The sequence below is a fragment of the Acanthochromis polyacanthus genome, chromosome 16 (genome assembly GCF_021347895.1).
Source record: "Acanthochromis polyacanthus isolate Apoly-LR-REF ecotype Palm Island chromosome 16, KAUST_Apoly_ChrSc, whole genome shotgun sequence".
Lineage (NCBI taxonomy): Eukaryota > Metazoa > Chordata > Actinopteri > Pomacentridae > Acanthochromis > Acanthochromis polyacanthus.
This window is the reverse complement of record NC_067128.1, coordinates 8,041,336-8,064,487: the sequence shown is the minus strand read 5'-3', so window position 1 is coordinate 8,064,487 and position 23,152 is coordinate 8,041,336. Positions and strand designations below refer to the sequence as shown.

General features: G+C 44.8%; 1 protein-coding gene across 2 annotated transcripts; it reads right to left on the bottom strand.

The window, feature by feature from the left end:
• Positions 1 to 12,376: 12,376 nt before the first annotated feature.
• Positions 12,377 to 18,958, bottom strand: LOC127530309 (uncharacterized). 2 transcript variants are annotated; one of them, XM_051936749.1, is made up of 3 exons: positions 18,511 to 18,958; positions 17,800 to 17,984; positions 12,377 to 17,380 (listed from the first exon to the last, which is right to left on the bottom strand). In XM_051936749.1, exon 3 carries the CDS (start codon positions 17,227 to 17,229, stop codon positions 16,174 to 16,176), a length of 1,056 nt encoding a protein of 351 aa, XP_051792709.1. In that variant the 5' UTR covers positions 17,230 to 17,380; positions 17,800 to 17,984; positions 18,511 to 18,958; the 3' UTR covers positions 12,377 to 16,173. The 2 variants fall into 2 exon arrangements, 1 of the variants encoding a protein (XP_051792709.1); XR_007936862.1 differs by lacking the exons at positions 12,377 to 17,380; positions 17,800 to 17,984 and adding an exon at positions 17,991 to 18,434.
• Positions 18,959 to 23,152: the final 4,194 nt, after the last annotated feature.

The following is a 23,152-nucleotide window of genomic DNA, read 5'->3' as shown; positions in this document are numbered from 1 at the left end:
CTATCTTAATCTTAATCTTAATTACTTGTTCATATACAAAGCACTAAAGCAATAATGATGTTACTGTAAATTTATGAAGCAACTATTCTCGAGAATTTACCCTGAGCACTGCTGACGTGTGTCTGCTGTCATAAAGGCCAAAGGACGACTGTTAGTGCTGACAGAGGCAGGATATGTTTGCAGGTTTAATTCAGTTGAGTCATGTTGTCAGGCCTAAAATCAACATGGCCGCCTATAACCAAACACCACATGGCATTTTTAGAGAAAGATTCCTCTAAATATTATATATACAATTGAGTAAAAGTGAAAATTATTAATAAAGATATTGTAGTAAACCTGTCCACACTTGACTCACACACTGCTTAATATTAAATAACTAAGAAAGAGGAGGAAGAACATACCTTGGAGTCTTGCCAGTCTTTTCTTCAGGAGGAAATGACATCATGTGGAGCAGGTCATGTGATCTGGAATTAACACACTTCCTTGAGAGGTGCTTTTGTAATGGGTAACTTAGTTGAAAGTGATTTCTTGGACACAGATGCAACTTATTTTCCACATAAAATTTGATATATTGCCAAAAAAAGGAATATCTGTCATGATTATCTCATGCTCTTAAATTCGGACGGTTATTTAGTTGACATTTTAGTGATATCCAGTCATTTTTTATTAATAAATGATTGTTTCCATAATAGATAATTGTGGAATTTGTAAAGACATGATCATAATGAACATAAAAAACATTTTTATTTTTTTTTTAACTTTTAATGAAAATGTATGCAAGATATATCCCATGGACTTCAAAAGTCCCTCAATTATATATTGACCCAGCTGATGAAGGTAAATAAGTAAGAAATTGTGAAATTTATGAATAGACAGAAACTATTTCTATGAGTTCTGTGATAGATTTGATTAGGACATGAATGCACATGGCCAACATTTGACATTTTTCCTGATTATTGGTAATTATTTGCCAATTATTGATGAATTAAATGACTACTTCAGGTCTGATGCAGCCTCCTCTCTCTGTCTGTCATCACTCTGTGGTCTCAGAAATGTCTCTCGAGCAACAACTGAAAAAGAAACACAAGCCGTTACCACAAGCAAGGAAATTGGCTGCTTTCACAGTGGCTAAGGCTATGCTAACAGCTAAGTCGGAAGGCAGCCACAGTTTACCCTGAAACAGAGTCTGGAAAACAATCTTTAATAATGCCTTAAGATATGGATATTAGTGGGTAAATGAAAGTGATGGAAGAGTACAAGATCAAGAAGATCAAGAATAGCTGATAAAACCTATAGAACAGGACATAAACGGATGAATCTCAATCGATCCCGCATAAGCAAAGTCCCAATTAAATCACTTCTATTTCTATTGTACATATTCAGTTATCATCACCTTATTAATGAAGTGTAGTTACATATTGGTTCCAAATATCAGTTATTGGTCCTTCTTGATTACCAATAATTGCCATCAGCCCTAAAAAACCCATATCGGTCGATCCCTAATATTGACCCACTTTTGCCCATTAGTTCCTGATATTAAACCTCGATATAAGACGGGGTGAAGGTTAGCGTCCAGTCAAGACACACCTGTTCTCGATTTAACAGCAGCTCCTTCAGCAGTTTTCATCTCCAACTCGCTGCGTTTAGCAGATCTGTCAGCACTTTGAGATTTCCTCAGAGACAGAAGTACTCGAGTATCTGTGAAATAAAGATTTAGTCTGTTTAGCCGCCTGTTCAGAAGCTGGATTTTCCACTCTGATCCAATTTTCTGGAGTGAACAGTGTAGCTATAAGCTGTGTCTTTGTGTCAATCTGAATATGCCTAAAGAGACCCGAGGGGGACCGAGGAGTGGCGTTGCGGTGATGGTGGGGGTCCCCTCTCCCTCAAGATTGCATAGGCTGAACAGGCTGCAAACATTAAAGTAATTTATTTCACTGACAGAGAAAAGAGAGAAGTTCCCCCCCCCCCCCCCCCCCCCCCCCCATCGCCTCCTTCCTCCAGCTTTCTTTCTTTCTCCCCCGTCGCTGCCCCTTCGTCTCCCACTCAGCAGCTGTTCCTCTCACTTTTCCGCCCTCCCTCCGCCCCACCCTCCATGCTCGCCCACCAACCTCCCCCATCTCCCTCCAGCTCTGGATGGCTTTGTTTTATTGTTGTGCAGCGTTTGGCAGGGAAACCCCCGTCTGGAATAAGGGCAGGGGTCCGACTCCCCTCCTAAACGCTGGGGTGTAGCGGTATGGATGCTCAGATAAGCTGCAGATTAGTGGAGGCAGTTGGACATTTGGTTTTGAAATTAGCTCTGTGATGCTTTTAAGCTGTTAGTTTTGGATCTCTCCACCCAATACTCATTGTGTAATGGCTGTTTTAGATGTAGAAATGAATTTAAAACACGTTTTTCTGTGCTAAAATTGCTCATATGACAGTTTTGAAAGTTAAATCCAACGCATTTGTTCTACACAGCCTAATTTTTAGTCTCAGACCAGTTTGTACCTGCATAAATGAAGAAAAGGAGCTCAAATTGCAACTGTTGCAGCTCCCATTTTCTGCAAATAAAGGCTCCATCCCATATTTTTTTATAGTTTGCTTGGCTCAAAACAACATGTATCGCATGTCAGCTTCCGCACTGGAATCCAAGATCTGCAATGTTGCTTCCAAATGGACCAGAAAAATCCCCTGTACAGGAAACAAACAACATTTATTTGCAGTGTTGACAAGCTGCTGTTTCCTGTACGGAGGAGAAAATATGTAGACGGAACGGCATAAAAAAATAAATAATCAGGGCCAGCTTCTATTTCTGCAGTGCCAGCCAAGACTTACAGCACCCTCATGAAAACACAGAGGATGTGTGTTTATCCTCTAACTACCAATCAGTGTGAATGCAGTCCGGAGGGAGATAGGAAAAGCCGCAGGGTGTATTTATGTTGCATGAGTGTTTATTGAGGAAATGTTGTGTACATTGTACTGTTGCATCAGATGGCACTGTTTGGCATTGTTGGTATTAAGTCTTGCTGAAACTTCTACACAGATTTGATTCATTTTCTTGCACTTTTTCTACATTAGGAAAGCTTTATTATGAAAATGTTGAAAGTAACACCAAATTTGCTGCCAGTTTGAGTCATGAAACATGCAGAAGGTGTGAGCTACCTGAGATTGAAGCTGCTGCTATATATATTACCTGGATGTGATTCATGGATGTCTGGGTTGAGACGACTGGCTGGTGGTTTAAAAATGAAACCATGCTGGTTTCCTGCATCCCACCACTCTACCCCTGTGGCTCGCTGGTGGAAAAGATAATGATCTGAGCTGTTTACCCTGTAGAGACCATTTCTGGGCAGCTCCCATCCTCTTAGGAAATAATTTGCTGAACTGCGAGGCATTAGAGTTTATTGCACATGTGCGTATATTTTGTTTACTGTTTGAGTCTTCAGCCAAACTCTGCAGTGGCGTGCATGTGGATCTCTGCTTGAATCTTTGGCAGCTGCTACGAACCGACAGCCTCCAGGCCCATGAAGGTTATGAGCTGTCCGGTGGGTTTTTAAAGGCCCTGACTGACTGACTTCCTGTTGCATTAAGGCTGACATGAAACACAGACGGGTAATGAGCTGTCATCTCCAGCACTTATCCAAATGTCCAACTGCCGCTTTGCATGCAGGGAGTCTGTGAATTAATGCACATTGGGAATGTGTGAGTGTGCGAGTGTTTGTTTGTGGGCGTGAGCTGCTGTTTGTGCGCAGGAATGTGAGTCTGTGCAACAGGTGGCATCGGCTTTTGGAGTTCGTCACTCGGGGGCAGGACAAAAGCTGTCGATATTTTGCTGAATGCCGCCTTGTGTGTGACTGCTGCCTTAATCTTTTGTGTGTCTGCGTGTGTGTGGTCAGCTACATATCCACGGACCGTCCATTGTGCCCTTGGCCCTCAGCAGATGTGGTCTGAACAATGAGCTTGGTAAATAAAAGGAAGTGGAGTATAAATAGCCTCTTACGTCTGCATGAGTGGACTTCATGAGTGTGTGTGTGATCCTGTTTGATGTGAATGAATTGTACTTTAGGAAGCTGAACTGTACTGAGCGCTCCACAGGTGCCATTTTGCTAAACTGTTGTAAATTCCCAAATCTCCATAATTCCCAACAGCTTTGATTTAACGCCTGACGTCTCTTTCTTCTGTAGAATTTCCAAATTTGTTGTTGAATTATTCTCAGTTGCGAATGTTAGAGCTTCGAGGCTCTTCCCATTTTTCATCTCCATCCATCCATCATTCATCATCATCAGTGAGATGTGAAAACTTCACAGTCCTCCAGGCAGCTTTTAATGAGCTGTGAAGCTCAGTTAGAAACCTGTCGCAAAATCACGTCCCGGTGATAAGAGCGCATTGGGACCAACGCTAAAAATACTGGAGCCTCTTTCCTCTTCCATCTAACTCTCTCCTTGGCACTCGTGTATCCAGGTCACATAGAGACCAGCGTCATACCGAGGGTCAACTCACATCTCACACTCAAGTCACTTTTGTTCACAGCTTTTAAATGAGGATTATCTTAGCCAGCAGTTTGTAGCGGACACACACATTCATGTCCACTGTGCTAACTGATAATGTAGTACAGTAGAGTGGATCATGACTTTCATGGTTGGCTAACTACGGTTTACAAAGTCAAACGTTTTTGCTCCCAGCACATTTTTATTCACTGTGGGCTAATTTTTCAGTGCAATATAAAGCCCTTCACCTCAGTGGAAACAGCAGAGCAATGGCTAGAAGTATAGAATTAAACTTTGCGCCGTTTGACGCAGTTATAATGGCATAAATCATAAAAAAAGTCACCAATACAGTTACATTTCTTTGATTGCTTTGACTTAAAACTAGGAATATTTAAAATAAAATTTACATGTACACTGTTTTTCCAAACGCCCACAGATTTGACCAATATTGGAAGAAATGGTGACTTTACATACTATTGATTCTAACAATGTACGTTTTCTATTTGTTTGTTTTTTACTTGTTAACATTCAATCAACTTAAGCTGAAAAAATCTTTTATCAGGTTGGTCATGTAGTTGTGCTGAAAATAAAGTAAAACAATCGGATGATTCTCTTTGTTTTCACACTTCCAGACCTGATAAATTACAGTCAGTTTGGGATTTTTTTAAAGATAATTTGCCTTTCAAACCTTCTAGTTTTAGAAGCTTTATCAAGGCTGGAAGATAAACACATTTATTGAAATGATTGAAGTTGGCGACAGATGATATTGAGATGCTTTCTTCTGTTTTATGTCACAAAAAAGTTATATCTTTTGTTTTTGGAGTGTTGTTTATACCAAACCAGAAACTGCAGGTGTGACCTTGGTTTTTGAAAGATTATGAGGCATAACCCTCCACTGCTGTCTGATACTTTATGGTCTGAATGATTCATCTTTTAACCAGGAGGTGATGATCAGATGAATTATTACTAAAAAATAATCAGTTACTGCTGCTTTAATTTTAATATAAGAAAACAAGAATCCCATAATGTACATTATATTGTATAGGATTAATGTGGTGTTCTAGAATTTGCCACTGTTTGATCATTAAGATTAAACACTTGGTAAAATTAGTCAGGCTTAGATGACTGTAAATATTAGTTCTCCTCTTGATGCTTCACTTTTAAGCCATTTTCTCACTCCACCTCTCTAGCTTTCTCGCGTCCTAGATCCTGAGTTCTGTTACAGCTCCACAGGGACGAGTGTGTGTGTTTGTGTGTGTGTGTGTGTGTGTGTGTGTGTGTGTGTTGTCATTGAAGTCACTGATGGCCTATATTAGCAGCACACTTCAATGAAACATGATGCAGGTGGTGAACACTGCAGTGAACCTAAAGACTGATAACAACAGAAAGAGGGCGGAGATAATTAAAGGTAGAGTTACAGCCAGGACAAATAGGATTGGAATCTGTGGCTTCAGTTATAATAATGAACTTTGGGTGCTTCTAATCACACATGTGCTTTGACGTGTTGAGAAGTGACGCAGATCCGTTTTAGTTTTTGATGCAGCACAAATAAGCCAGCTTCAACTGTGTCAGCACATTGGGAATACTTGTGGATATCAGTTTCAGCTGCAGGCTTTGACCTCATGATAGCATCTCATGATTGTGTCATTAAACTTACTGTTCTTTTCTTTACTCTGGAATCCTGCTAGGAGAAGGCATGGTGAAGTTGCAACATAAAATCTGAAGCAACATTGACGTCACACATTGGATGCAAAATGCTAAAGGAGTGGCACAGTTCATTTCTGAACTTTCACTGAAAGTAAAACTATAGCTAAAAGTTGGTGGAATCCTCTAAGGTAAACTGACATCATCGAAGCCAAAACCTTTGTGAGATTTCTTTGAAACTGTGCTTTATTTTTTTACTACAAATGCACTTCTCACAGTGTAGATATAGGTAATTCCATCAGTTTAGTTACTAGAAGTATTAGTAACCTGTAAAAAAATATATATTTTTTATCACAATGTATATAATTTCTATCTATTGCAATCTATCTACACTACCAGTCAAAAGTTTGGACACACCTTCTCACTGAAGGCATCAAAACTATGAATGAACACATATAAAATTATGTAGTAAACAAAAAAAGTGTGAAATAACTCTAAATATGTTTTCAATTCTAGATGATCAAAGTAGCCACCCTTTGCTTTGATTAATGCTTTGCACACTCCTGGCGTTCATTCAGTCAGCTTCATGAGGTAGTCATTGGAAATGGTTTTCACTTCACAGGTGTGCCTTGTCAAGATTAATTTGTGGAATTTCTTGCCTTCTTAATGGGTTGGGACCATCAGATGTGCTGTGCAGAAGTCAGGTTGGTAACAGTTGACAGCCCTATTTGAAAACTCTTACAATCCATATTATGGCAAGAACCAATCAGCTAAGTAAAGAGAAACAACAGTCCATCATTACTTTATGAATTGAAGGTCAGTCAGTAGAGAAAATTGCGAAAACTTTGAATGTATCCCCAAGTGCAGTAGCGAAAACCAACAAGCAATATTATGAAACTTGCTCACACGAGGACCGCCCCAGGAAAGGAAGACCAAGAGTCACCTCTGCTGCTGAGGATACGTTCATCCAAGTCACCAGGCTCAGAAATCACAAGTTAACAGCAGCTCAGACAAGAGAACAGATAAGTGACACACAGAGTTCTAGTAGCAGACACATCTCTACATCAACTGTTCAGAGGAGACTGAACCAGTTATGGACTTTATGGTCAAATAGCTGGAAAGAAACCACTACTAAGGAAAAACAACAAACAGAAGAGATTTGTTTGGGCCAAGAAACACAAGGAATGGACATTAGACCAGTGGAAATCTGTGCTTTGGTCTGATGAGTCCAAATTTGAAACCTTTGGTTCCATCCACCGTGTCTTTGTGCGTCGCAGAAAAGGTGAATAGATGGTCTCTACATGCATGGTTCCCACCTTGAAGCATGGAGGAGGAGGTGTGATGGTGTGGGGGTGCTTTGCTGGTGACACTGTTGGGGATTTATGCAAAATTGAAGACACACTGAACCAGCATGGCTACCACAGCATCCTGCAGCGTCATGCTATCCCATCAGGTTTGCATTTAGTTGGAGCATAATTTATTTTTCAACAGGACAATGACCCCAAACACACCTCTAGGCTGTATAAGGGCTATTTGAGCAAGAAGGGATGATGGAGTGCTGCGTCAGATGACCTGGCCTCCACAGTCACCTGACCTAAATCCAATCAAGATGGTTTGGGAGAAGATGGACCACAGAGTGAAGACAAAAGGGCCAACAAGTGCTTAGAATCTCTGGGAACTCCTTCAAGACTGTTGGAAAACCATTTCAGGTGACTACCTCATGAAGCTCATGGAGAGAATGCCAAGAGTGTGTAAAGCAGTAATCAAAGCAAAGGGTGGCTATTTTGAAGAATCTACAATATAAAACATGTCCTGACTTATTTCACACTTTTTTGTTTACAACATAATTCCATATGAGTTCATTCATAGTTTTGATGTCTTCAGTGAGAATCTACAATGTAAATAGTCATGAAAATAAAGACAATTTCATTACATGAGAAGGTGTATGTCCACACTTTTGACTGGTAGTGTACATCAGCATCTGTCTTGCTCCATACATATTTTTTAAGTTTCAGCTCTATAAGCAATGTAGAATCGTTGTACATATCTAAGAACTGTCTCAGCAGTAAACTCAGTAATACTGAATCACTGTACTGATGGCAGTGAAGCAATTTTTTACTACAAATTTCTTACAGGCCGGAAAATCTTACAGACAGGTGCGTCAGATCATAAACTCTGACTATAAAAGACCCAAAACATCCCACACACTGTCAGTAACGTTTAGTGACCGGAATTTTTCCTGCTGAGGGTCTGACAGAGCAGAACCTTGTTACATAATGCTGTTAAAAGTGTGTAGAATTTTGTGTTTTTGCGCATCCTATGTGGAAACCACAAATACTTTCAGTTTTTTAGTCAATCTACATCAGATGTTCTGTTTGCTCTCTCACCCCAAATAATGAAGATGTCCAAGACTGTCTCAATTACTCCAAAGTCTCACTGCTGTTTTTACTTTTCAGAACTGTGAGTAAACGGCTGCAGTTGTTTTGCACATTATCTTCCTCTTCATTTTTTAGGGTGTAGAAAACGCTGTGTCAGGATGTCTGTGGGTGCTGCAGTGTTTATGGGGCTCATCTTCCTCCTGGTCACATCTGGCTCTAATTAAGACCTGTCACTAACATCTGTACTTACTGTAAACATGAAGGAAGATAGTTTTTTTTTCTACTTCCACTGCCTTTTAAAGGTGTTATTTGGTTGGACTGCGTGACATATTCCGAGCCTCGGTGTCTAGCTGTTATTACAGCAACACGTGACCTCGTATTTCTTCCTGTCAGCACAACCAGCAGTAACACCAAACCATCAGCTGGACCACAGTTTACTGTTCATACAGTAGCTTCCAATCAACAAGCTGCAGTCGGCTACTGTGTCTATCCAGCTATCCAGGAGAGTCTAAAGAAAAACGCAGACCGAGGAGGATAGTGTTGCTAAGCAACTATTACAAACCTGCTACGTGATTACCTAAATGAATATAACACTAATCTCTTTATACATGTATACACCGATCAGCCACAACATTATGACCACTGACAGGTGAAGTGAAAAGCATCAGTCATCTTGTCATAACGCAGCATTTTGCTAGGAAACCTTGAGTCCTGGCAGTCATGTGGATGTTTGACATGTACCACCCTCCTGAACACTGCAGGTCAAGCAACCCCCCAACTCCCCAACCCCCCATGGCAACAGCAGTCCCTGATGCCAGTTGCCACCCTCAGCAGAACAATGCACCCCGACACACCACAAACACTGCTCATAAGTGGCCCAGTTAACATGACAGAGTTAAGGTGTTCACCTGGGTTCCACACTCCTTAGATCCAAATCTTTTTGAGCATCTATGGGATGTGCCAGGATGTCTGATCTAGGTAGGTCCCAACCTGCAACCCACAGGCCCCACAGAATTCACTGCTACCATCCTGGTACCACAGGACATCCCCAGAGGAGTTTCAGTAGCATAAAGGAGACCAACACATATTAGGCAGGTGGTCATAATGTTATGCCTGACTGGTATATGCTCCACTCTGTGTAACTTTTACCTGAACGAACACGATGTGCAAATTGTTCATTGCCAGTTTACCAATTTCAGCTTCAGTGTACCGCCGGCGGTACACCTACTAATTTGCATAGGAATTTCAAGAATGTCCGACGGGTGCAAACGCAATTATACAAACACTATACACCGATGGAAAGCTTAGATTCTCATGAATCCGCCGGTATAAACCACTTTCAGATGCGATTACCACAGCGGGTGAGAAAAACACATTTGTCCGACAAAAACAAATATTCATCCATCCGTTCTCTATACACGGCCTCAAAGCACACAGCGCGACTCACATTTCCGGGTTTATTATTACACACACAAAAAAAGATTCCACAAAAAACGGCCATAATCCAACCTTTTACATCAGATGACACAAGCCAGTAAACTATTTTCTCCAAAACATGTCCTGAAGTCGGTATAAAATCCCCGAATCGGTCGTTTTCAAGGAAATGCACCTCCCGATGCGCGTCCAATATTCCCCGTATTTTTCGTAATTTTTTTTTATTTAAAAATAGAATATTAGCGATTTTTTGTACTGAAAACGGCTGGAATTGACTGAAGCTTAAAGGGTTAAGCGGATTTCAGCACGCTGTAAAAACAACACAAACAAACAGAAGACAACTAATATATCCGTTTAAGAGTCATATTCATGCAGATGGAGGGCTATCAAATGCTGTACAATTACAGAAAATAACCATTCCATAAAAATACAATGATTTTCTATAGTTAGAATATTTTTTTATTATTATATTATTTATTGCAATAATTCATAGGACATGACACATTTAATCTAGTATCTCTCTTTAATCTCTCTCTATATATAATATGTGGCGAGACGAGGGGGTGTTACGGAGCGGCTATAGTATGACAGTCTTGGTCAAATCATACACTAACTATATTGTTACCGACAACGCCACCTGGGGAATTTCGCCCCAGGAAGTAAGTTTTCAATCAAGTTCACCCTTAAGGCACACAAGTTCGTTTTACTCAGGGGCGAGGAGACACGTTTCCATTCAAAAAAAACATATTCTTTATTTAACAGACAAGTTAAAACACTAAAATACCATTCACACAGGGACAAATGAACGGGGGAAACTAAATTAACACTGAGGCTTACCGGGGTGTGTAGGCTACAGGTTGGTGGAGAATCCCCAACCAAAAATATAAGCACCCAGGCACACGTGACAGTCACACACAGCACACACTCAGTGAGGAGACCTAGAACCCAGGGAAGCACAGCACACAAGAAGGGGGGGGGGAACCCCGCCACCAGGTCACCTCCACCACCACCGGACCTCAGCAACTAAAGGGAACGACAACAAAAGAAATTAGTGGGGTCACATTAACACAATTCAATTAACAAAAATAATAACCTCTGCCCAGACAAAATATCAAAACCAAAAGAAATTAGATAACAAATTAAGCAAACAGGCAGAGAAACTGAATAAAGTAACTAATGAGAACAAAAACGAAAGAAATAAACAAATGTGGAGAGGGATCTAACCCCACTATTCACAATCGCCACATTAAAATACCTACACTAAATGCCAATTAAAACCTTGGTGCAAAGGCAACAACCAAGAGACAAAACAAAAGCAAAAGCAGCATAAAAGGAAACAAAGACAAAGCAGCAGCGGTCCCCCGTAGCTGGTGGCTATGTACGTTTCGAGTTCTGGCCGCAAACCTGGTCAGCAGATGCTGACGTCACTCACGCACCATTTGCAGACGTCACTCGCACCATTAGCAGAGGGATCTGAGGACCCGACGAATCTGTCATTAATAAGTTCGCGTTTGTATACAAAAATCAGAGAGTGCAGGAAGCTACCTACCAGTTAGCAGGTCAACCAGTATGACACACACACCACGAAAGAGGGAGAGGGTACCGCACAGCTACCAGCGTCCACCTACAATCAGGCTATAATTAGCCACGGTAATTATCAGCCGTGTAACAGGCAGAGAGGAAGACACTCACCACAGCAGGCCATTCAGATGACACACACACACATGAGCCTGGAGAGCACCAAGTCGGCCACTCTGTAGCACAACACAAAATCATTAGCTCCCTGCTACGCGAGACAAAAGCATCAGGTGAGCAGACAAGCCGCGTTACCTGTCCGAAGCAAAGCGTCCGGTCCGGAAATGACATCACCTGTCAGGAGCAGCGAGAGAGAGATGGCAGGTAGGGATCGCCCCTCTTATAAGTGGGTGCGCCTCGGGTGGTTGGCTATGTCATTGCCAATTAGGCATGACCACCCACTGATGCCTGTACTGCCACATTCTATCCCTCCTCCTTGCATCGTCGCCCCGACGATGGACGAATCAATGCCAGCATCGGTCGCTAATTCCAAGGCTGAAACAAAGCGAAAGCCGCATTTGACACAACCACAGGAGGAGCAACCACCTCCTGTCTAACTGGCTGTGGGAGACGGTGGGGATTAGGGTGGTGGCCGGCAGTGGACCTTGCAGTCCTGCGCGGGACAACACCACTAGGCCCAGCATGGTTCTCTGGAGGGGAGACTAAAGGCGCTGATGACTCAGACGGTGGTACTGCCAACGGACCACCCTCTGAAATGTCTCGGTCGTCTGGTGACACCAGTACTGGGAGTGTAGTAGGGGTCACTGCAGTTAGTCGAGTGGAGGGCACGACAGTTGGGGGCCCAGGGGTCTCTTGCCTCAGAACCATCAAGTCACAGTCCAAACTCCCATCTTCGGAGGATGACTCTCTGACCGGTGGTGAAATGGACACAGAGACAGAGGCAGGTGGATCCACCCCAACCACAGCCCTCAACATCGAGCGATGGACCTGCCTGACCCTGGACTGATCATCCATCTGCACAATGGTGTATACAGCACCACCTCCCCTAGGGGCTCTCAACACCTGGTACCTTGCAGAGCTCCACCGGTCCCGGATCTTATGGGGACCTCTCGCACTGAAATCACGCACATACACCAACTGACCCTCACTCAAAGGCACATCTTTCACATGCTGGTCGTGGTTTCTCTTTCTACGATCAGCTGCCTGTTGCAAGTGTCCTCTGGCTCCATCAAAGGCCACCTGCAAGCGGGCCTGATGCTCCTGGACCCACTCATGAACGGTGCCACTCACCGGGTTCTCAACTCGACCCAAGAGGAAGTCCACTGGGAGCCTCGGTTCCTGGCCGAACATCAGGAGGAAGGGCGACTCTCCAGTGCTCTGATGGGGAGTGGTGTTATAACAGTACAGAACCTGAGGCAAACATGAATTCCAGTCCCTTTTCCGGGAGACTGGCAAAGTGCGCAGCAAGTTGTGGAGGGTGCGGTTAAATCGCTCACACTGACCATTGCCAGCTGGGTGGTACGGGGTAGTGCGCGATTTAACAATACCATACAGGCTGCAAAGCTGTTGGATCAAAGCGCTCTCAAAATTACGACCCTGGTCTGAGTGTAACCGAGCAGGTACGCCAAACTTATAAAACCACTCAGACACAAGGACCTTGGCCACAGTGGAGGCACGCTGATCGCGGGTGGGGACAGCTACGGTATACTTACTAAAAACATCTGTCATCACCAAGATGTTTTCCATGCCGTTCTGGGCAGGCTCGAGACAGGTGTAATCAACTGCCAGGATCTCATTTGGGCGTGATGCCAACAGATGCCCCAAAAAGCTGCGAGCTATTGGGTGGACATCCTTTGCAACCTGACACCGCTCACAGGTCTGGCACCACTGAGCAACAGCAGAGGACATGCCAGGCCAATAACACCTAGCCCGCAGGAGGGCCAGCGTTCGCTCCACCCCTTGATGGCCATGCTCCTGGTGAAGCTGAGTCAAAACCTCGTCGGTCAGTGCCACTGGTAGCAATAACTGCAGCACAGCTTCACCACCGTCTGAACGAAACACTTGGCGATAAAGAACACCATCCTTCTCAATGAGGCGGTCCCACTGCCGGAGCAGAGCCAACGCAGGTAGCGACAACTGTTGCCGCTCCTCGTGGCTGGGACGTTGCCTTCGCCTCCAAAACCTCAACAGCTCCTCAATAACAGGGTCAGCCTGCTGAAGGGCACGAATGTCAGAAGGAGTGTGTTGTGGTAAGGCAGAAATTGCATTTAAATTTACCTCAACCTCTTTTGATGCCAAAGCTTGTTGCAACGCAGTTGGAATGACAGTACCTGGGAGCATAGCTCCCACATCCTGAGGGCCAGGTGGGTGCTGACGGGAGAGGGCGTCTGCATTTTTATTACTCCTCCCCGACCGGTACTTTATTTCAAAGTCAAATGCAGCAAGTTGGGCTGCCCACCGCTGCTCGGTGGCGCCCAATTTAGCGGAGGACAGATGACTCAATGGGTTGTTGTCCGTGTAGACAACACACTTATGACCCAACAAATATTCCCTGAACTTTTCCGTCAGAGCCCACTTAAGGGCCAAAAACTCCAGCTTCATGGAGCTATAATTTGCCATGTTCCTCTCGGTGGGCCGCAAACCTCGGCTCGCGTAGGCTACTGGCCTCACCTTACCAGCTTGCTCCTGGGAGAGCACGGCACCCAAGCCACCATGGCTTGCATCTATTTCCAAAATAAAAGGAAGTGAAAAGTCGGCATAGGCCAGTACTGGGGCGGTGGTAAGCCTGGCCTTCAGTACCTGAAAACTCTCTTGACACTCAGTGGTCCAACACCCAATGATGCCACGCCCAGAATTACCAGTTCTTACACGGCCCCACTCGGCCACAGCCTTATGCAGAGGGGCTGCCAACTTGGCGAAGCCCTCCACAAACCGCCTGTAGTAACTGGCAAACCCAAGAAAAGACCGCAAGTCTGACACTGTGGAGGGAATCGGCCAGTTGGCAACCACCTCGATCTTACTCGGGTCAGTGGAAACACCATCACCAGAGATTACATGGCCCAAGTAATGCACCTCCTTCTGGAAAAAGGAGCATTTGCTGAGCTTTGCTTTGAGGCCTTCCTGTTTGAGCCTGCTTAGCACAACATCCAGTCTCTCTAAGTGCTGCTCCACAGTTGACGAAAACACAACAATGTCATCCAGATACAACAACAGGGACTGACACTGTTGATCTCCAAAGATGCGCTGCATTAGCCTCTGAAACGTGCCAGGGGCATTACAAAGACCAAAGGGCATCCTGTTCCATTCAAACAAGCCGAATGGCGTACAGAAGGCAGTCTTTGGTCGGTCTGTCTCAGTCACCGGTACCTGGTTGTAGCCACTAGCCAGGTCCAGAGTCGAAAACCAGCGGGCACCAGACAACGCGTCTAAAGACTCCTCTATGCGTGGCAAAGGGAAGGCGTCCTTTCTGGTTTTGCTGTTCAGCTGTCGGTAATCAACACACATACGAAGGCTACCATCCTTTTTCCTAACTAACACGATAGGAGACGCATAGGGACTGCTACTCTCTCGAATGACCTGTGATGACAACAGCTGGTTGATGTGCTCTTTCACTGCCTCATATTCAGAGGGAGGAATGCGCCGATAGCGTTGGCGAACGGGAGCATCATCAACCAGAGGGATATCATGAGAGACCAGATTTGTGCAGCCCAAGTCTCCATCGTGAGCTGAAAAGACAGGGGTGTATTGCCTAAGCAGGGACCGCACCTGACCCTGCTCCCCAGATGACAATGAGGACAGGTCTATGTCGTCCACCTGCTGCTGCACTGTGGGGGAAACAGTTTGAGACAAGACAGTGGCCACCCCTGACGGAACCTCAGTGACGCCGGATGGAAGGCTGACGACATTTACCGCGTCTAATGTGCCGACAACAGTGCGGGGGTACAATAGCACATCTGTTGAACCCACATTGACGACTGGTATGTATGCAGTTCCCCGACTTACTCGAACCAGAGCAGGGGACGCCAGCAGGCCAGCAGGCAACCCGGAGTCCAATGGTTCAAACAACACAGTGGACTCTGAAAATACCTCAGAACATGTGGCTGCCACGATCTTCATGACACCACCAGGAATGCGCCAAGCTCTCTTACCCCTGACTTTTACCTTCCCTGGACTGTCCTGTGGGGCCTCAGTGCTAGCACGATGGCACTGCTGCAGCGCCCGCACAACAGGCTCTGGGGACCCACAGACACAGGGCTGAGAAAACAAAGCTGCGCCATGCTGCCCAAAAAGTTCTTGGTAGCACTTACGGATGATGTTCATCCCCAAAACGCCAGGCACCTGTGCAGGCACACCACCAGGAGGGTCCCTCACAACCAACACTCCGCAGTGTGACATCAACTTGCCGCAAAGATGTACCTCTAGCTCCAGATAGCCAATATAAGGGATCTCCAGGCCATTAGCAGCCCTAAGCTGCAACCAGTGGCATGATTGAAGGCGCTCCTGACCCCAAGGCTCAAAGTGCTGGCGGAAAAAGCTCTCAGAGATAGTAGACACCATGGAACCAGTATCTACTAAACAGGGCACCCTTACTCCACCCATGTCCACACCTAAATGGGGACAAGACGAAATCAGTTTAGAAGCCTCTAAACTAGCTGAAGCAACCTGTGAGCCAGTAGCGACCCCACCCAAACTGTGGCTCTGCAGTTCGGTGGGCACTAGTTTTCCGACACTGATGCAGAATGAGACCGCGCAGCAGAATTGGATGGGGGCTGTGAATGGGACAGTGAAGGAGGAGGAACATGCACTCGACAGTCCCTCGCAAAATGACCAGGCTGGTGACAGCGCCGGCATATTACTGGACCATTTCGGGGTGGACGACTATACTGGTGAGAGGTCTGCAGGAGAGCAATGCTTTGAGTGAGCTGACTGAGTTGCTCCTGCTGACGCTTGAGCATCTCTCTCAGCTCAGCCATCTCAGACACTGGGGGTGAAGCGGCAGTTTCCTGTGGGCCAACATGAACACCGTACTGAACACCAAACACAGAGGGGACAGAGTGACTGCGACCCCTCGCACCACCAGGCAAACCCTCGCGCTCCCACCGGATCGCCTCTGCCCGGACATCAAGCAAGGTGTAATCAGGCTGTCTACGCACCAACTGCTTCAGCTCACGACGCAGGGAGCTATCTAGCACATGCTCAACAAATTGGTCTCTCAACAGGGCTGCTGAATTTGGCATGTGACTAGGCGCACGCTGCTCCACTTTCTCCATGAGGCCCATCAAGGCTAGAGAGAACTCCTGAAGAGTTTCTCCCTCTTGCTGCCTCCTGGAGAAGAAAGCCTCCTGCAGAGCAACATACGACTCAGAGCACCCATACAGCTCCTGTAAAATGGCCAATACTGTGTCAGGATCTCCCCTCTCTGCACTGGAGCGATACTTAATCTCCTCTCTAGCCTCTCCCTCTAGGTGATCGAATATGAAAAACGCCTGTTCAGACCGGGATAAATGTCGGGCCCTCATGCATGCCTGTATTTCTTCAACCCACTCACCCAACCCTATGCCTGTCCTCCCCCTGAAGATGGGACACTTCCTATCTCGGGGCACGAAAACTAGTCTCTCTGTTACAGGGACACTAACAGTGGAGGGGGCAGTAGGTGGGGCAGATGAAGTGGATGGACCGGCACTAGGGTCAACCTGTTCACGCCGCAAACGCTCATTATCAGCTTTTAACTGGGCCACCAATTCCTGGAGTTCCTGCAACTCAGTCTCCATGACTACAGCAAAACTTAACAGGCTAATAAGTATGCTTGGATATGAGGCCGACAGGTGAAGTGTGTGGAAGGGTTCTCACCAAAACCTACGCAAGGGACGACTGGGGAACTACTGCTGCTCTGTCTCCGTAAACACCACTGCTTCAATGTGCCTACAAGAAAAACATCGTTAGGGCACAGGAAAGAAGAAAAAGATACATATATACAAACACCAAGCAAAACAAAAGAGGAACACGTGTCTCTGCCGTTAAATGAGTAAATCCTGCCGACAACGCCAGATTGTGGCGAGACGAGGGGGTGTTACGGAGCGGCTATAGTATGACAGTCTTGGTCAAATCATACACTAACTATATTGTTACCGACAACGCCACCTGGGGAATTTCGCCCCAGGAAGTAAGTTTTCAATCAAGTTCACCCTTAAGGCACACAAGTTCGTTTTACTCAGGGGCGAGGAGACACGTTTCCATTCAAAAAAAACATATTCTTTATTTAACAGACAAGTTAAAACACTAAAATACCATTCACACAGGGACAAATGAACGGGGGAAACTAAATTAACACTGAGGCTTACCGGGGTGTGTAGGCTACAGGTTGGTGGAGAATCCCCAACCAAAAATATAAGCACCCAGGCACACGTGACAGTCACACACAGCACACACTCAGTGAGGAGACCTAGAACCCAGGGAAGCACAGCACACAAGAAGGGGGGGGGAACCCCGCCACCAGGTCACCTCCACCACCACCGGACCTCAGCAACTAAAGGGAACGACAACAAAAGAAATTAGTGGGGTCACATTAACACAATTCAATTAACAAAAATAATAACCTCTGCCCAGACAAAATATCAAAACCAAAAGAAATTAGATAACAAATTAAGCAAACAGGCAGAGAAACTGAATAAAGTAACTAATGAGAACAAAAACGAAAGAAATAAACAAATGTGGAGAGGGATCTAACCCCACTATTCACAATCGCCACATTAAAATACCTACACTAAATGCCAATTAAAACCTTGGTGCAAAGGCAACAACCAAGAGACAAAACAAAAGCAAAAGCAGCATAAAAGGAAACAAAGACAAAGCAGCAGCGGTCCCCCGTAGCTGGTGGCTATGTACGTTTCGAGTTCTGGCCGCAAACCTGGTCAGCAGATGCTGACGTCACTCACGCACCATTTGCAGACGTCACTCGCACCATTAGCAGAGGGATCTGAGGACCCGACGAATCTGTCATTAATAAGTTCGCGTTTGTATACAAAAATCAGAGAGTGCAGGAAGCTACCTACCAGTTAGCAGGTCAACCAGTATGACACACACACCACGAAAGAGGGAGAGGGTACCGCACAGCTACCAGCGTCCACCTACAATCAGGCTATAATTAGCCACGGTAATTATCAGCCGTGTAACAGGCAGAGAGGAAGACACTCACCACAGCAGGCCATTCAGATGACACACACACACATGAGCCTGGAGAGCACCAAGTCGGCCACTCTGTAGCACAACACAAAATCATTAGCTCCCTGCTACGCGAGACAAAAGCATCAGGTGAGCAGACAAGCCGCGTTACCTGTCCGAAGCAAAGCGTCCGGTCCGGAAATGACATCACCTGTCAGGAGCAGCGAGAGAGAGATGGCAGGTAGGGATCGCCCCTCTTATAAGTGGGTGCGCCTCGGGTGGTTGGCTATGTCATTGCCAATTAGGCATGACCACCCACTGATGCCTGTACTGCCACAAATACAATACAAATATGTAGAAATAAAAAATGCATAAAATAACAGATTTTTAATTTTATTTTTTTTCTTACAGTGTGCATGGTATCAGTTGTCATTTAATAAATCCAAACGTTTTACTTTGTAACTTTGATTTGTTCATAAAATACATTCAACACAAACTTCAGAGTGTAAATGCAACTTAGGATAATTTTAACACATGCAACAGCTCCATTGAAGCTCCGTGGAAACTCTCAGAAAAAACAAATGACTCATGTTAGTCAGTTAATCAACTCCTCTTCACATTCAAATGTCATGTTTCTTGTCTGTATTTAAGTGCACAGTTTTAAGTACCTGAAAGCAGAAATATGAGGTTGTTGTGAAAAGCTTTTATTTTTACCCAACTGGAGTTTCTCCTGTCAGCGGGGTTTACATGATCTGCATGGATTTTTCTGCCTGTTTTGAATGGCTCAATGCAGATTTGCAAAGCCTCGGTTTGAGGCTTACGCCTAATTTTTGGCTTACTGGTTCCAAAACCCACAATCTGCTTTATTATCGTGAGGGGCAGAGGGTCAGAAAGAGGGACAGAGACGGATTGACGGAAAGTGAAGGAAGAGTTAAAGAGAAAATTAAAGGAAGGGAATGGAAAAGGGCAGAACAGGGGAAGCATTACTAGGAGACAGACGGCTGACACTGGGAGGGGAGGTTACTGTTCGGGAGGAGCGATTTTCTTTTGGTACTGTAAATAATAGCCCCTGCTTGAGTTGGACGGCTTTCATGGCTCCTTTTGTATGCTGTGACATCTTAGGTTCCCTAAGAGAGGAGAGGGCCGGAGAGGGCTCAGCTTCCAGGGTTTTCACTGGCATGGGAAAGGCAGAGAATTAGCCCAATATGAATATGAGGGAAAATAAAGCCTCCACAGGTCAAAGGGAACCTGCCAACATGCACTCCTGGCTCTTTATCCCTGCTCAGACCCACATCAGCACACATGCAGGCCTGCACACAGCTGAACAGAGTGTGGCGCCTGCACACACATCAGCGATTCCCCATCAACCCCGGTCAGACAGCTTTACTCGCCCCTGCTTTATCTCAGTCTGAGCAATCATGTGTTTTGGCTCCTACTTCTGAGGAGAGCAGCCCAGCGGTTGAGTTGTGGCCTCTTCTCTGTTTTGAACCGTAATGTTAAACTTTTAATCTCGATGCCAAACACATGCACTCACCAGGACGTCCTATTCATATTTATAGCAGGGGTCCAAGTATCAGTTACATGTTTTAAAAACCACAGCAAGAAGCAGTGTTTTCATCTGAATTTGTGCCGAGTGGTGATGATTCATTTAAGTCACTTTTAGGCTGATGATGAGACCTTTTTACACTCTGACGTGAGTTTGCAAAAAGTCAAGCTTTTACTTACAGTGGTGGAAAAAAATTCTTTCCATTGGTTCCATAAAAATAAGAAATTGTGATAGAATTTAGTTGTGTTCATTTTTCTTATAAACAATAAACAAACAAAAAATAATTCGTATTTGTGTCCGTCTAATACAGCCACACCTTTGTATGGTCTTCCTTCTGTATACCCACTAAGCTGCGTCAAATATTGAGCTATCCGATCAAACTTGTTGGAAATTATTTAATAAGTTCACATTCCTGAAGATACTGAGTGACATTAAGCCATGATGACCTACTTCGATCCTGCATATGTTAAATACAGAAAATGAGTCATGCCAGTGACATCGTGGCAGTTTTGACAGAGATCTGAGTCATGATGGTTCTCAACAAACAAGAAATTAGACTCATTAACATTTCCTCTGTTATCAGTCACATGACCTCAGGAAGTTCCTGGACTGAAGAGATAAAAGCTCAATTTTCCGTGACGCTGGAGTGACGCGGCCATCACATGAGTGTGATTCACCTGCATAATGATATCACATCCTGTTTGATTCCCTCATTGGTAAACAAGCAGCCAGAGACGGACAGGAAGCAGCGGTGGGGAACGAGGGGGGGTCCTTCCTGTTGCTACAGTAGTTTTCTACACTTTGCATTTAAACTTTTCAGTCTGTTTTCCTGTTGGAGAAACCACCATTCGATGCTCGAGTGATCCTTTGGCATCCACAAGTCGCTACAGACAAAAATATATCGAGCTTCTTCCTCTTTCCATTACATACGGGCGTTTTATTTAGCGTTTTTGGCTTTTGTGGACGGGCACTCCCACTTATTTGGAATGGGATATGACTGGTTTCCTTTTTTTAATAACACAGTTTAATGGAACACAGAGCATCAGGAAACACTGTTGGCTTCACCTACATTCTCTTAGTATTTTGTAAGGCTCAAATAGGGTTCCCATTATTGAATGAGCTTTTTCTTTTGTTTTAAGGGAACACTTTACACAAAATGACCTATGAGTGGACAGTGGAAACCAAAATTACAGCCACTTGCGAATCCTAACTGGATAGATCGACATACCAAAGTTTATCTGAATTGGCGTTATACTGTGATGATTAAGTGTTCCCTTCTTTATTTTTGAGCAGTGTAGCTTTATCTGTTAAATTCCAGCTTGCTTAATGTAAAAAGCTTCTTGTTTTCTTATCAATACTCCAAGGATTTAAAGCTTAAAACCAAAGAAAATGAACAAGAAAAAGGAGCAATTTTGTATGTTTGAAACGAGAAAAGTAATACTTTGAGGATTAAGTGATCATCAAAATGTATTTTGGGATCAATCAAGCAAATGATTCACATTTTCTGCAAATTATTATTCTATTAAATACAAAAGCAGACTTTACAGATGTATTGCTGACCTCAGGTAGCACTCTGATGGTTATTCACTCTGTCCAGTGTAATGACAGAATAGGAATAAAGATTTTAAGGAATAATTCAGCAAGAAAGCGTTGCTTTAACCGTTAATTCCAGGCTTTAGTGTAGATGATCTGTCTGTGTTTAATAAGCTACCCGACTCTTCTCGATTCCACCCATTTTGTCCTCTAAGTAGAATAAAAGCCCAGATAAGAGTGAGCACTTGGCAGCAGGTTATCAGCTTGTTTTTCCTCAGACACTGTGCCATTGTTTGTCATTGTCTCCGCATGTTTTAAAGTGCAAGGTGTGGTGTTTGGTTACAAAGGCTCGGCACAGCGTTTGTGGGTTTTCCAGGTCAGCATAATAGCAGCCGGTTACTGACCCACATCAGGCCTGTTTTTGGTCACAGTCAGCAGGGGTTGGAAAAAGTTCCCCAGGATTGATTGATGCTTGCTAAAAGTCACCACGCACGTTATTTGTGAAATGTTTTCAAGAAGATTTAGGTCATTAAAGTTAAGTGTGTTTTAGTTGGTGGCTTATCAAAGGTCAATGTTTGCCACCACGTGCGAGTTTTGTTTTCCCTGGAAAATCCTCGGCCCGGTGAAAACGTGGAAGTGAGAAAGTGTGTGTGCTGACAGCGCCGGGAGCTGCTTTATCAATCCCAGGAAGCCTCGCTAGCAGCAGGCAGGAACAACAAGCCACTGGCTCCTGGAGAAGGGACTTTCCTCCATCCTGCTCCGCTAGGATACAGAACAATGAGCAACAATGGATATTTGCTGTGTGCGCTCATACAGTCCGGCTCACAGCAGGTTGCACTTTGAGCTCCGGGCCCTGAAATATAGACACTCTTTGCTGTTTTGGAGTGTAGCTTAACCTTTTAGCCCCGACCTCGACTTCCAGCATCCATAAAGCTCTGATGCTGGAGAGTAAAGAACAGGAAAGAGGCAGAACAAGAGGCTCTAAGCAGCTGCTGTGTGCAGTGTGACCCACTTGTTGGTGTGTTTTTTTGGGGGGGTTACATGAAGCAGCTCATCCTGCCCTCTTTTTTTTTTACATCATCTCACCCACCCACACTCCTGTTCTGCTACATTAACTCTTGATCCTCTTTCTCCAGGCGTGTTGTCACAGTTTCAGTGACGGCTCCTCTCGCCTCTTCTTTATTTTTTTGTTGGATTTCTGTCACTTGTGTCGCCTGCAGTGCTGGCAGATCTCCAGCTCTCGCGGCGATTCCACACTGCAAAGTGAGGGAGGAGAGAAGGCCTAATCGGAAAGAGAGAGAGAGGAGAGAGAGACAAGGGGGAGAGAGAGGCTAGTCTTGCAGCAGTAATTGGTCAGGAAGTGGGGCTGCTTGGATGTGCGAGCTCTTCTCTCCCTCCCCTCCCAGTGGGCAGTCAGTTCCGTTGCTTCCATCTGTTCCCCCCCCCCCCCCCCC

Bases quoted from the DNA above. Each gene is read 5' to 3' on its own strand.
- LOC127530309 (XM_051936749.1), bottom strand. From the start codon at position 17,229: ATGGAGACTGAGTTGCAGGAACTCCAGGAATTGGTGGCCCAGTTAAAA.